Source organism: Nerophis lumbriciformis, linkage group LG10, assembly GCF_033978685.3.
Source record: "Nerophis lumbriciformis linkage group LG10, RoL_Nlum_v2.1, whole genome shotgun sequence".
Lineage (NCBI taxonomy): Eukaryota > Metazoa > Chordata > Actinopteri > Syngnathiformes > Syngnathidae > Nerophis > Nerophis lumbriciformis.
In genome coordinates, this window is record NC_084557.2 from 52349727 (window position 1) to 52366003 (window position 16277).

The window sequence follows — 16277 nt, forward strand, 5'->3', positions numbered from 1 at the left end:
GCCAAGGATGTTGTTGTGGCTTCTGCAGCCCTTTGAGACACTTGTCATTTAGGGCTATATAAATAAACATTGATTGATTGATTGTTGCCTTAGCCAAGTGGTTCTCAAACTTTTTCCACTAAGTACCGCATCAGAAAACACTTGGCTCTCCAAGTACTACCACTATAATGACCACCATTAAAATACAGTAGCATAGCATGCATAAGCATACTTGCCAACCCTCCCGGATTTTCCGGGAGACTCCCGAAATTCAGCGCCTCTCCCGAAAACCTCCCGGGACAAATTTTCTCCCGAAAAACTCCCGAAATTCAGGCGGACCTGAGTGACGTGTTGACAACACACAACAACAGTGTCTACCGTAAAGCAGTTGGTCTGCCGTAAACAGCAATGTTGTGACACTTTTAAACAGGACAATACTGCCATCTACTGTACATGCATATGTGACCCACCCATAATGTGTCACATTTTTGTGTTGATTTATTTATTTTATTTTGTGGTTTGAATTCGTTTTTGGAGCTGTCATTACACATTTATCAGTATTCACATTGGTCAGTAGGGGGGCAGTAGGGCGTTTCTTCCCAATTGAATGCTATCGCCTGCAGACCGGAAGTGTCTTGTCATTCTGATGAGCGCGACCAGTCTGTGAACAATTGAAACGTCCTGCGTGCTTTTTCCTCCTGTATAACAGGTTAGTTTTGGTGAATCAACTCACTGAATAATATCCATGTGATCTTAATAAGTTTAAGTACACATTCTGATGGTGGAGCCTAACTCTAAAGTGTTTGTGAGTTGTAGTTTGTAAATGAACACTGAAATTCAAGTATTTATTTTATTATATATATATACATAGCTCGAATTCACTGAAAGTCAAGTATTTCTTATATACCGTATTTTCCGCACCATAAGCCGCCCTGGGTTATAAGCCGCGCCTTCAATGAACGGCATATTTCAAAACTTTGTCCACCTATAAGCCGCCCCGTGTTATAAGCCGCATCTAACTGCGCTAAAGGGAATGTCAAAAAAACAGTCAGATAGGTCAGTCAAACTTTAATAATATATTAAAAACCAGCGTGATGTGGGCGCGCATGGAGTCGTATATCAACATGGACGGAGCTGCGTGAAAAAAGCCACCCGGCCTCTTCGCGTAAACTTCCCTTAACCACTCGCTCATCTTTTCTTCATCCATCCATCCCTTCGAGTTAGCTTTTATGATGACGCCGGCTGGAAAGGTCTCTTTTGGCAAGGTCTGCCTTTTGAATATCACCATGGGTGGAAGTTTCTGGCCATTAGCATGGTAAGCTAGAACCACAGTGAAGGATGACTTTTCATTCCCTGTGGTGCGAATATTCACCGTACGTGCTCCCGTTGTATCCACAGTGCGGTTCACAGGAATATCAAAAGTCAGTGGAACCTCGTCCATGTTGATAATGTTCTCTGGCCGGATCTTTTTTTCAGCTAACTTGTTTTTACAATATGCACGGAAAGTAGCCAGCTTTTCTTGAAAGTCTTTAGGCAGTTGCTGTGAAATAGTAGTCCGTGTGCGGATGGAGAGATTGCGTCTTTTCATGAACCGGAAACCTGTCGCTTAGTAGGAGCCATTTTGTGGTCTTTACAGATGTAAACACACAAAGGAAATGAAACGTAATATCCGCGCGCTTCTTCTTCTTCTACGGGGGCGGCTGGTTGCTTACAGTAGAAGAAGAAGCGCTTCCTCTTCTATGGGGGCGGGTGCTTACCTTGGCGGTTGCTTGCGTAGAAGAAGAAGCGCTTCCTCTTCTACGGGGAAAAAAGATGGCGGCTGTTTACCGTAGTTGCGAGACCTAAACTTTATGAAAATGAATCTTAATATTAATCCATATATAAAGCGCACCGGGTTATAAGCCGCACTGTCAGCTTTTGAGTAAATTTGTGGTTTTTAGGTGCGGCTAATAGTGCGGAAAATACGGTATCTATCTATCTTAACCACGCCCCCCGCCCCACCCCCGACTACGCCCCCGCCCCCCACCCCCACCTCCCGAAATCGGAGGTCTCAAGGTTGGCAAGTATGTGCATAAGTGTTCATTAAAATCAAGGCAGGGGTTTTCCCGAGGTAAATTTCCGGAAATTTACCGGAAACTTTCTTCCCCTTTGCAACCCTACTGTTGACTAAGTATGCACTTCATACGCTTTTATGAGAGTGTATAAAAAAACAACATAACCACTAAAATCGGTTATGATCGTACAGAGTGCAAGCTTAAGTACATTTTAATTATAAAGCACTTTTCACAGATACAATCAAAGCACTGTACAAAACATAGGGGAAGTAAAACAACAATACAATTAAAACAGGGGCAACATCATAAAAAGGATATAAAGTGGATTAACAATTATAGTTAAAAGGTGCATTAACTAAAAGCTCTACGAAAAAGATACGTTTTTAAATATTTCTTAAAAGTTTCAAAGACAGTCAAGATCAGGGAGGGACTGGTGCAAGTTGTTCCAGAGTCTGTTGAGCTATAGCCTGGAATGCCAGGTCTCCACGGGTTTTAAAACAAGTTTTTGGGATCTTTAGAAGACCCTGGCCTGAAGACCGGAGGCTGCGCCCTGAGGAGTAGGGGCATAACAAGTCAGTGATGTAATGAGGGGCCCCACCATGCAATGCACGGAATGTCAGGAGTAAAATCTTAAACTCAATGCGGAATTTAACTGGAAGCCAGTGAAGACTGGATAGAACGGGGGTGATGTGGACTGTTCTGGGCGCACCGCTCAAAAGTCTGGCAGCCGCATTTTGTACCGTCTGAAGTCTCTTTAGTGTTGACTTGTTACAGAGAGTGAAAAGAGAATTGCAATAGTTAACGCGAGACGAAATGAACGCGTGAATGATCATTTCCAGATCCAATTTTGCCAACAAATTTCTCACTTTAGAAATATTTCTGAGATGATAAAAACAGTTTTTGGTCAGTTGACAACAGTGACCCTCCAAAGACATTAACCCATCCAACACTATCAATCAATCAATGTTTACTTACAGTATATAGCACTAAATCACCAGTGTCTCAAAGGGCTGCACAAGCCACGACGACATCCTCGGCTCAGATCCCACATCGGGACAAGAAAACACTACAATAATATTCATAATTATTTTTAATCAATATTGAAATCATGAATACTAATCACGATTATTTAATTATTTATAAGTTAAAATAGTGTCAGGGTGTGTTGAACACGACGCCACCACGACTGCATTATGCTGTTAGTATATATTAAACTGTATCATGCTGATAGTATATATGTGACTGTATCATGCTGATAGTATATATGTGACTGTATTATGCTGATAGTATATATTTGACTGTATTATGCTGATAGTATATATTTGACTGCATTATGCTGATAGTATATATTTGACTGTATTGTGCTGATAGTATATATTTGTACCATGAATTGATTAACATGGACCCCGACTTAAACAAGTTGAAAAACTTATTCGGCTGTTACCATTTAGTGGTCAATTGTACGGAATAAGTACTGTACTGTGCAATCTACTAATAAAAGTCTCAATCAATCAATCAATCATAAAACCATCATCCATCCATTTTCTACAGCTTGTCCCTTTCGGGGAGGGTGGGGGCTGCTGGAGCCCATACATGCCAACCTTGAGACCTCCGATTTCGGGAGGTGTGGGGGTGGGGGCGTGGTCAGGGGTGGAACAGGGGTGTGGTTGAGGGCGGGAGCGTGGTTAAGAGGGGAGGAGTATATTGACAGCTAGAATTCACCAAGTCAAGTATTTCATACATATATATATATATATATATATATATATATATACATCCTGAAAATATGCAAACAAAACTGTGTTTAGATAATTGATACTTCAAACTTGCATTAATAAATATTAAGGAATATAACATAACTTGGCTTCTGAGAGCTTCAAAATGTAATGAATAAAATGCTAAAGTTGTTGATAAACAAGCAATTATTTTAATAATTAAATATGGTCATTTTAAATGAATTATTATGATAAATTAAAATGAATTATTTCAAATATGTTTATTTTAATGTATAATTCTATGGCTGGATGTAATAAGGAGTCAGAAAAAATACAAATAAAAATACAATTAATTTTGATGTTTTTATCAAAATATAGTAAAAATGTATATATATATATATTTTTTTTTTTTTTTTTTTTTTAATTAATAAATGTATTTATTTTTAGGTAAGATAAACATAATACAATTTATCTCCAGTCTGGATGATTTAGTTCTTGTCACCCTGTTGTCCTCCCGTCATAAAGAAAAGGCTGTCCTCACTCAGGTCTGCATGGAGCTGGAGGGGGGCGTGGCCTCCAGCTCCGGCTGAAAATCGGGAGATTTTCGGGAGAGGCGTTGAATTTCGGGAGTCTCCCGGAAAATTCGGGAGGGTTGACAAGTATGCTGGAGCCTATCTCAGCTGGCGGGGTAACGACACCATCATGTCATTTGTAATTAAATAGTCTAATAAAAGGCGTGTCCGCTTTTTCTCATTGCATGGCGTTTGTAACTCCATGTTTGTGTTACGACGCCAACAAAAACAGTCACGTTTCAAAAACGTTTTCAAAAATTGGACATTTAAAAAACCCACATATTTCTCCCAGCGCCAGGCATTGTGGGTAATGTAGTTTTCAAAAAACGGCTCCAGCTTTTTATGCTGCGTTCCAACGCTTATTAGCTTCCTGTCAACGTGTGTTATTGTGTCGCAGCAAATGATTTATTTCAACTGTCGCTGAATACTTCCTGTCAAATATCTAAACAACCTTCCAGAACATTCCAAGCCCCCTACGACGCCATGCTAAGGCAACATAGCAAGCAAGCAGCAGGCTGGAGTAACATACACAAAACATCTCTCTCACCTGGTATCTGCACGTAGAGGGAAACAAAGGCTATCAAATAGATGGCCGCCATGCACCAGAGGAACATACGTCGTGGCAGAGTGATTTCCCCCATGTTTGGAGCGAGGTGATTATGGGCGGGACGACCGCTACTTTGTCGCCGCGGGATGTTTGAAGAGCTGAGGCAGCACCCGAAGACGCTGGGGAGGGACAACCGGAAGTCAGTCAGTCAGGACTCCTCCCACTCCGGGCTGATATGCACTCTTCTTCGCTTTCCTGCTGAGGAGGGAGCCCGGAAGTCAGTCAGTCAGTTAGGACTCCTCCCACTCAGGGCTGATATGCACTCTTCTTCGCTTTCCTATCTCTGTCTCATCAGCGTCATCTTCTGCACCGGAGTGTTCGTTTGTTAGAGTTCTGCCTTTTTTTGTATTTTTATTATTATTATTATTAGAGATGTCCGATAATATCGGCTTGCCGATATTATCGGCCGATAAATGCTTTAAAAAATGTAAAATCGAAAATTATCGGTATCGGGTTTTTTTATTTTGTTTTTATTAAATCAACATAAAAAACACAAGATACTTACAATTAGTGCACCAACCCAAAAAACCTCCCTCTCCCATTTACACTCATTCACACAAAATGGTTGTTTCTTTCTGTTGTTAATATTGTGGTTCCTACATTATATATATATATATATACAGGTAAAAGCCAGTAAATTAGAATATTTTGAAAAACTTGATTTATTTCAGTAATTGCATTCAAAAGGTGTAACTCGTACATTATATTTATTCATTGCACACAGACTGATGCATTCAAATGTTTATTTCATTTAATTTTGATGATTTGAAGTGGCAACAAATGAAAATCCAAAATTCCGTGTGTCACAAAATTAGAATATTACTTAAGGCTAATACAAAACCACCCCAAACCATCACTGATGGTGGAAACTTTACACTAGACTTCAGGCAACGTGGATCCTGTGCCTCTCCTGTCTTCCTCCAGACTCCGGGACCTCGATTTCCAAAGGAAATGCAAAATTTGCATGGTTGGGTGATGGTTTGGGGTGCCATGTCATCTGCTGGTGTCGGTCCACTCTGTTTCCTGAGATCCAGGGTCAACGCAGCCGTCTACCAGCAAGTTTTAGAGCACTTCATGCTTCCTGCTGCTGACCTGCTCTATGGAGATGGAGATTTCAAGTTCCAACAGGACTTGGCGCCTGCACACAGCGCAAAATCTACCCGTGCCTGGTTTACGGACCATGGTATTTCTGTTCTAAATTGGCCCGCCAACTCCCCTGACCTTAGCCCCATAGAAAATCTGTGGGGTATTGTGAAAAGGAAGATGCAGAATGCCAGACCCAAAAACGCAGAAGAGTTGAAGGCCACTATCAGAGCAACCTGGGCTCTCATAACACCTGAGCAGTGCCAGAAACTCATCGACTCCATGCCACGCCGCATTAACGCAGTAATTGAGGCAAAAGGAGCTCCAACCAAGTATTGAGTATTGTACATGCTCATATTTTTCATTTTCATACTTTTCAGTTGGCCAACATTTCTAAAAATCCCTTTTTTGTATTAGCCTTAAGTAATATTCTAATTTTGTGACACACGGAATTTTGGATTTTCATTTGTTGCCACTTCAAATCATCAAAATTAAATGAAATAAACATTTGAATGCATCAGTCTGTGTGCAATGAATAAATATAATGTACAAGTTACACCTTTTGAATGCAATTACTGAAATAAATCAAGTTTTTCAAAATATTCTAATTTACTGGCTTTTACCTGTATATCAATACAGTCTGCAAGGGATACAGTCCGTAAGCACACATGATTGTGCGTGCTGCTGCTCCACTAATAGTACTAACCTTTAACACTTCATTTTGCTCATTTTCATTAATTACCAGTTTCTATGTAACTGTTTTTATATTGTTTTACTTTCTTTTTTATTCAAGAAAATGTTTTTAATTTATCTTATTTTATTAATTTTTAAAAAAAGGACCTTGTCTTCACCATACCTGGTTGTCCAAATTAAGTATAATAATGTGTTAATTCCTCGACTGTATATATCGGTATCGGTTGATATCGGTATCGGTAATTAAGAGTTGGACAATATCGGAATATCGGCAAAAAGCCATTATCGGACATCCCTAATTATCATTTCTTTTTTTCTTTTTTATTTTAGAAACCTTTATTTATAAATTGCAACATTTACAAAAAATTGAGAAATACTAATAATCAAAATAAGTACAAAAACAGTACAAAACAGCCCCAGGAATGACCATGAATTGATTAATGTGGACCCCGACTTAAACAAGGGTAAAAACTTATTGGGGTGTTACCATTTAGTGGTCAATTGTACGGAATATGTACTTCACTGTGCAACCTACTAATAAAAGTCTCAATCAATCAATCAAAAAGGGGGTTGTAAACTCAAAATAACTAAAATAGAATTTAAAAAAAATTGTATATATATATATATATATATATATGTCTTAATAAGGTTATCCAAAAAATAGTGCTCGATACCGTAGTAGAGCGCAATATATTTATGTGTGGGAAAAAAAATCACAAGACTACTTCATCTCTACAGGCCTGTTTCATGAGGGGGTTCCCTCAATCATCAGAAATCTCCTGATGATTGAGGGAACCCCCTCATGAAACAGGCCTGTAGAGATGAAGTAGTCTTGTGATTTTTTTTCCCACACATACATATATATATATATATATATATATACTGTAAGTTTAAGGAAACGGCAGGCTGTCTTCTAATGGATTTATTACAATCCATGCAAGCTAGGTAACGTTTGCTGTGGTCTGGAACAACAAGGCACACAAACAAGTATCAGAAATGCAGCCAATATTACATACAGATAATGTGTCATGAAACATGCAAATATAAATTATATACAAAGAGGATAAAAGTGAATGATATTAAATGAGCTCAACTATAACTACAAATGATGCAATATGTCTAAAGAAGCCTAAATAGCATACCCTAAGATGCTGCATTCAAGTTCAGTAGGTTCTTTGTAACGCGGCGATGACCTGCTTATTTAGCAGCATGTTTACGTTCAAAATAGCTGTTTTACTTGCACAATAATAAGGTCGTTACAATTTGGTTTCCATATAAATTCAGCAACATTGATTTTATTGCCTGATTTGAATTTATTGTGCAAGGTAAATACTGTAACAGGAAACACACAACCCATTTGAAATAGCATTTCCTTCCTTCCATCCTGATTCCTCTTTATCACATCAAGTACAATCTACAGTTTTCTCTCAAGCGTTTGTGTTAAAAGCAATGACCAAGTGTCGGAACAAAGAGGCCACGTGGTTTGACTGAGTTTATTGTGCAAGTCTCACCAGTTTATGGCAATACAAATTTGGTCTGCATGCTTCTAGTCTGAGAAAATAAATGCATCTAACATTTGGACACAATAATTGTACAACCTTTTTGTTTTACAGAGAAAATGCATTTATAGTACCACTAATTCCAAAAAACAGCGCATGTATTGCACTTAAATAAACATGATTAGGAAGCACATTTACAGCATAAGATCATTCATCACAAGATGTTATTTTTCCAGCAGTGGACATCCTGTAAGGACATCACAGATCAGTAGCAGACAACATAGCGATGATGCGAGCTAAACAAAAATAAATGTGAAAAGCCTTTGAGTTTAAATATACAAAATGAAATTGTTATAGCGAAACATGCAAAGACTGTAAACTAGGTCTTTATTCATAATATGTATCTGGTATTTATTACTCAAAGTGAGACATTAAATGACGTCATTGCTACTTCACCATGTCGGGTAAAAACGAGAACACATCGTCCTCAGCAAACAGACTGAACACTACAAATGATCAATGATTATATTTTGATTGATTTGACACGAGCTGCTTGAGTAAAAAAAAAAATAATCAGATTGACACTTTTAAAATGAAGATACTTCCTGTGAGCAATACTGGAAGAATATTTCAAACATGACTCTTGTAGCTGGAATCCACTAAAATCTTTGAGTCTGCAGAAGAATATGAATGCATGAGAAGTACAGGTAAAAGCCAGTAAATTAGAATATTTTGAAAAACTTGATTTATTTCAGTAATTGCATTCAAAAGGTGTAACTTGTACATTATATTTATTCATTGCACACAGACTGATGCATTCAAATGTTTATTTCATTTAATTTTGATGATTTGAAGTGGCAACAAATGAAAATCCAAAATTCCGTGTGTCACAAAATTAGAATATTACTTAAGGCTAATACAAAAAAGGGATTTTTAGAAATGTTGGCCAACTGAAAAGTATGAAAATGAAAAATATGAGCATGTACAATACTCAATACTTGGTTGGAGCTCCTTTTGCCTCAATTACTGCGTTAATGCGGCGTGGCATGGAGTCGATGAGTTTCTGGCACTGCTCAGGTGTTATGAGAGCCCAGGTTGCTCTAAAACTTGCTGGTAGACGGCTGCGTTGACCCTGGATCTCAGGAAACAGAGTGGACCGACACCAGCAGATGACATGGCACCCCAAACCATCACTGATGGTGGAAACTTTACACTAGACTTCAGGCAACCTGGATCCTGTGCCTCTCCTGTCTTCCTCCAGACTCTGGGACCTCGATTTCCAAAGGAAATGCAAAATGTGCATGGTTGGGTGATGGTTTGGGGTGCCATGTCATCTGCTGGTGTCGGTCCACTCGGTTTCCTGAGATCCAGGGTCAACGCAGCCGTCTACCAGCAAGTTTTAGAGCACTTCATGCTTCCTGCTGCTGACCTGCTCTATGGAGATGGAGATTTCAAGTTCCAACAGGACTTGGCGCCTGCACACAGCGCAAAATCTACCCGTGCCTGGTTTACGGACCATGGTATTTCTGTTCTAAATTGGCCCGCCAACTCCCCTGACCTTAGCCCCATAGAAAATCTGTGGGGTATTGTGAGAAGGAAGATGCAGAATGCCAGACCCAAAAACGCAGAAGAGTTGAAGGCCACTATCAGAGCAACCTGGGCTCTCATAACACCTGAGCAGTGCCAGAAACTCATCGACTCCATGCCACGCCGCATTAACGCAGTAATTGAGGCAAAAGGAGCTCCAACCAAGTATTGAGTATTGTACATGCTCATATTTTTCATTTTCATACTTTTCAGTTGGCCAACATTTCTAAAAGTCCCTTTTTTGTATTAGCCTTAAGTAATATTCTAATTTTGTGACACACGGAATTTTGGATTTTCATTTGTTGCCACTTCAAATCATCAAAATTAAATGAAATAAACATTTGAATGCATCAGTCTGTGTGCAATGAATAAATATAATGTACAAGTTACACCTTTTGAATGCAATTACTGAAATAAATCAAGTTTTTCAAAATATTCTAATTTACTGGCTTTTACCTGTATTTTGTGTTTTATATTTGGGTTTAGTTCCTTCCAGGAGTTGTGGATGGTCAAAGTGAGTGGAAGGGATACTCGTTAGGACGGCAAAAGTCAGGCGCTCCTTTGGCCATTTCTTTTTTGTTTTTCAAGCACTCAGACTGGAAATACTAAGATGACATGAAGCAGTCAGTTTTTATTTACACTCCTCACTCCCATTAGTGCATCTTTTTGTGCGCATGTTCAAACATCTTGCTTACTTGTGCCTCAACTTTGGGACATTTGACAAAGTTAAGGCAGACATAAATTGCTGGCATTTGGACGGCTAGACTGAGTTGCATGAGAGAAGGAAGGAGGAAGAGGTCATGCAACTCCTTCAAGGCCGGCACTGCACGTCTGTCCCGTGTTGCTGGTGGAGGACGTGGGCTCCTGGTCGCTTTCCCTCACGCAAATGACTGCATCGCCACTCACGTTGATGAGACACTGGGCCTACGTGAGGAACACCAGCACCGTTACACCACTGAAACATTGCAATGTCTTCATAACTTGAAGGGAAATCATTCAATTACTCTCAGTGCAGATAAATGACATTTATTTATATCTATTATGAAAAATTCTCATTTATTTCTTATTGACTATTGCTGAAATGAAACGAAATCATAGACATCTTATAAGTCCATCCATCCATCCATCTTCTTCCGCTTATCCGAGGTCGGCTCGCGGGGGCAGCAGCCTAAGCAGGGAAGTCCAGACTTCCCTCTCCCCAGCCACTTCGTCCAGCTCCTCCCGGGGGATCCCGAGGCGTTCCCAGGCCAGCCAGGAGACATAGTCTTCCCAACGTGTCCTGGGTCTTCCCCGTGGCCTCCTACCGGTCGGACGTGCCCTAAACACCTCCCTAGGGAGGCGCTCGGGTGGCATCCTGACCAGATGCCCGAACCACCTCATCTGGCTCCTCTCCATGTGGAGGAGCAGCGGCTTTACTTTGAGCTCCCCCCGGATGACAGAGCTTCTCACCCTATCTCTAAGGGAGAGCCCCGCCACCCGGCGGAGGAAACTCATTTCGGCCGCTTGTACCCGTGATCTTGTCCTTTCGGTCATAACCCAAAGCTCATGACCATAGGTGAGGATGGGAACGTAGATCGACCGGTAAATTGAGAGCTTTGCCTTCCGGCTCAGCTCCTTCTTCACCACAACGGATCGATACAGCGTCCGCAATACTGAAGACGCCGCACCGATCCGCCTGTCGATCTCACGATCCACTCTTCCCTCACTCGTGAACAAGACTCCGAGGTACTTGAACTCCTCCACTTGGGGCAAGATCTCCTCCCCAACCCGAAGATGGCATTCCACCCTTTTCCGGGCGAGAACCATGGACTCGGACTTGGAGGTGCTGATTCTCATCCCAGTCGCTTCACACTCGGCTGCGAACCGATCCAGCGAGTGCTGGAGATCCTGGCCAGATGAAGCCATCAGGACCACATCATCTGCAAAAAGCAGAGACCTAATCCTGCAGCCACCAAACCGGATCCCCTCAACGCCTTGACTGCGCCTAGAAATTCTGTCCATAAAAGTTATGAACAGAATGGGTGACAAAGGGCAGCCTTGGCGGAGTCCAACCCTCACTGGAAACGTGTCCGACTTACTGCCGGCAATGCGGACCAAGCTCTGACACTGATCATACAGGGAGCGGACCGCCAAAATCAGACAGTCCGATACCCCATACTCTCTGAGCACTCCCCACAGGACTTCCCGAGGGACACGGTCGAATGCCTTCTCCAAGTCCACAAAACACATGTAAACTGGTTGGGCAAACTCCCATGCACCCTCAAGGACCCTGCCGAGAGTATAGAGCTGGTCCACAGTTCCACGACCAGGACGAAAACCACACTGTTCCTCCTGAATCCGAGGTTCGACTATCCGGCGTAGCCTCCTCTCCAGTACACCTGAATAGACCTTACCGAGAAGGCTGAGGAGTGTGATCCCACGATAGTTAGAACACACCCTCCGGTTCCCCTTCTTAAAGAGAGGAACCACCACCCCGGTCTGCCAATCCAGAGGTACCGCCCCCGATGTCCACGCGATGCTGCAGAGTCTTGTCAACCAAGACAGCCCCACAGCATCCAGAGCCTTAAGGAACTCTGGGCGGTTCTCATCCACCCCCGGGGCCTTGCCACCGAGGAGCTTTTTAACTACCTCGGCAACCTCAGCCCCAGAAATAGGAGAGCCCACCACAGATTCCCCAGGCCCTGCTTCCTCATAGGAAGACGTGTTGGTGGGATTGAGGAGGTCTTCGAAGTATTCTCTCCACCGATCCACAACATCCGCAGTCGAGGTCAGCAGAGCACCATCCCCACCATACACGGTGTTGATAGTGCACTGCTTTCCCTTCCTGAGGCGGCGGATGGTGGTCCAGAATCGCTTCGAAGCCGTCCGGAAGTCGTTTTCCATGGCTTCCCCGAACTCCTCCCATGTCCGAGTTTTTGCCTCCGCAACCGCTGAAGCCGCACACCGCTTGGCCTGTCGGTACCTGTCCGCTGCCTCAGGAGTCCTATGAGCCAAAAGAACCCGATAGGACTCCTTCTTCAGCTTGACGGCATCCCTCACCGCCGGTGTCCACCAACTCTCTCTGTCAGAGAGAGTTTCCCACCTCCGGAAGAACTTTGAATCTTATAAGTATATAACGGTTTATTTGAAATAGGGACAGATACAGCAACATAGATATCTGAAACAGTTATCCAATGTATAGTATTTGTAGCCAAAGCTCATTAACAACACTTGTTTCCAACAACAACCAGAGGTGGGACCAAGTCTTTGTTTTGCAAGTCTCAAGTAAGTCTCAAGTCTTTGTTTTCAAGTCACAAGTCTTTGCCCTCAAGTCCCGAGTCAAGACAGGCAAGTCCCAAGTCATGTCCAAAGTCAAGACTGGAAAGTCTCAAGTCAAGTCCCAGGTCCTGCATTTTGAGTTTCGAGTCCTTTTAACCACAGACTAATATATTTACACAGATTGTGTATGCTTTTAAAACGCTGTATTTATTAATTAAAACAAGTGCATTTGAAATTGCAGGGAAAAAAATAGTGCTGACATTGCACTTCATAATAGCACTATTAAGCAGTCATTTTAAACATTTAACTCATTCCTTTACAGAACAAACACATTTGAAAAAACAAGTGCAACTGTACTTATTTGCACAGAAGTGTTAACATTGTATTTCCATGGCATCTTGCATTGCAACTAGTTCCACAGCAGTTTCTATCCTGTTCTTACCTTATCTCATTGATCTCATCTCATACTGTATGTGTGTTTATGTGTGCGTACACATGAAAAACATAAATACGTGAACATAACAATGAACAGAGTTGTACTTTTTAGATGTCAGGACCCTATGCAATATGTACACATTAGAGATGCGCGGATAGGCAATTATTTCATCCGCAACCTCATCAAAAAGTCGTCAACCATCCGCCATCCACCCGATCTAACATTTAATCAGAACCGCACCCGCCCGTTGTTATATATCTAATATAGACGATGCAAGGCATTAGTGAGGTTATAAAGCTTTTGCCTGTTAAAGAAAGGAGACTGATCCAATGCAGCACAGACATTCGCGTGCCACGCTGTCACGGCCCAGACGCACACCAGTGCGCAATCATATGGGAGCCGCGCTGAGCGCACCTCCAAGCGCGTCTCGCTGCCGGCGACGGCCGGGTATGGGCCCGACGCTCCAGCGCCATCCATTTTCAGGGCTAGATGATTCGGCAGGTGGGTTGTTACACACTCCTTAGCGGGTTCCGACTTCCATGGCCACCGTCCTGCTGTCTATATCAACCAGGGTGAGCCCCACCCCTTTCGTGAGCGCACTGCGCGCGGAGTGACCCCTGTTACGCGCCCCCGGCAACAGGGGTGGCGGGCAGGTAAGCTGCGCGGGCGGAGCGACCCCTGTTACGAGCCCCCGGCCACGGGGGTGGCGGGCAGGTAAGCTGCTTACCTGCTGCGCGTGACGCCGGCCGCGGCGAAGGCGGACGAGGCGGGGTGTCGGTGCGGTGAGCGCGGTGGTGACCCTGGACGTGCGTCGGGCCCTTCTCGCGGATTGCCTCAGCTACGGCTCCCGGTGGGGCCCTCTCGGGGGAAGGGGCCTCGGTCCCGGACCCCGGCGAGGCGTCCCTTCTCCGCTCCGTAAAAGTGTCCATCTCTTTTTTTTTTCTTCTTCTGTTGTGGCATATGCTGCAGGTGCCTGCTCGTTTTTCGTATGTGGGTAACAACATTTAACTATGTATATATATTTCCCAATTGGTTTAACTGCCACCCGCCTGAATCTATTTCAAATCTAATTTTTTTTTATTTCAACCGCCCGACCCGACCCGCGGATAAAATCTTTTTTTTTTTTTATTTCAACCGCCCGATCCGCGGATAATCCGCGGACTCCGCGGTTGTGTCCGCAAACCGCGCATCTCTAGTACACATATTCTTAACATAGTATACATTTTAACTGACCTTTATTTGACTACGTTTGTCTTTTTGTAGGTGGCTAAAATATGCGGTGCTGCTGACCGCTGTCTAAAGTTACGTTACTGTGTGTGATACATGGACTAACGTAACATTACGTGTAGGTACCTCATGCAACCCTGCTTAAAAAAAATCACTTGACAAAAAGTATGAATAAGGTAGCGAACTGCAGTGGACGCAACAGATTGCTGTGTTTGCAATGACGTTATAACCATAGACTTCTTATAAGTAGACACAGCATTGGCGTGAATAATGCTGTATAAAAGACTATATTATTCACATGTGAATAATGCTGTATAATAGACTGTATTTATATTATTCACATGTGAATAATGCTGTATAATAGACTGTATTTATATTATTCACATGTGAATAATGCTGTATAATAGACTATTTATATTATTCACATGTGAATAATGCTGTATAATACTGTAGTTATATTATTCACATGTGAATAATGCTGTGTAATAACTATATTATTCACATGTGCATAATGCTGTGTAATAGACTATTTATATTATTCACATGTGAATAATGCTGTATAATACTGTATTTATATTATTCATATGTGAATAATGCTGTATAATAGACTGTATTTATATTATTCACATGTGAATAATGCTGTATAATAGACTGTATTTATATTATTCACATGTGAATAATACTGTATAATAGACTATTATTCAAATGTGAATAATGCTGTATAATAGACTATTTATATTATTCACATGTGAATAATGCTGTATAATAGACTATATTATTCACATGTGAATAATGCTGTATAATAGACTATTTATATTATTCACATGTGAATAATGCTGTATAATACTGTAGTTATATTATTCACATGTGAATAATGCTGTGTAATAACTATATTATTCACATGTGCATAATGCTGTGTAATAGACTATTTATATTATTCACATGTGAATAATGCTGTATAATACTGTATTTATATTATTCATATGTGAATAATGCTGTATAATAGACTGTATTTATATTATTCACATGTGAATAATGCTGTATAATAGACTGTATTTATATTATTCACATGTGAATAATGCTGTATAATAGACTATTTATATTATTCACATGTGAATAATGCTGTATAATAGACTATATTATTCACATGTGAATAATGCTGTATAATAGACTATTTATATTATTCACATGTGAATAATGCTGTATAATACTGTAGTTATATTATTCACATGTGAATAATGCTGTGTAATAACTATATTATTCACATGTGCATAATGCTGTGTAATAGACTATTTATATTATTCACATGTGAATAATGCTGTATAATACTGTATTTATATTATTCATATGTGAATAATGCTGTATAATAGACTGTATTTATATTATTCACATGTGAATAATGCTGTATAATAGACTGTATTTATATTATTCACATGTGAATAATGCTGTATAATAGACTATATTATTCAAATGTGAATAATGCTGTATAATAGACTATTTATATTATTCACATGTGAATAATGCTGTATAATAGACTATATTATTCACATGTGAATAATGCTGTATA

At 41.1% G+C, this 16277-nt stretch overlaps 2 protein-coding genes across 16 annotated transcripts in view; both read right to left on the reverse strand.

Moving 5' to 3' along the window:
- lmf2a (lipase maturation factor 2a) overlaps positions 1-5062 on the reverse strand; it is a 31359-nt gene extending 26297 nt beyond the window's left edge. Inside the window, exon 1 of the mRNA XM_061969405.2 lies at positions 4868-5062. Within this exon, the coding sequence (XP_061825389.1) occupies positions 4868-4961 (94 nt within the window). The 5' untranslated portion in view covers positions 4962-5062. The remainder of the gene's footprint in view (positions 1-4867) is intronic.
- Positions 5063-10400: 5338 nt separating this feature from the next.
- Positions 10401-16277, reverse strand: part of c2cd5 (C2 calcium dependent domain containing 5) — a 110909-nt gene continuing 105032 nt past the window's right edge. For all 15 annotated transcript variants that reach the window (XM_061969417.2, XM_061969408.2, XM_061969418.2 and 12 more), the window contains one exon: positions 10401-10713. In XM_061969417.2, coding sequence (XP_061825401.1) covers positions 10588-10713 — 126 coding nt within the window. In that variant the 3' untranslated portion in view covers positions 10401-10587. The remainder of the gene's footprint in view (positions 10714-16277) is intronic.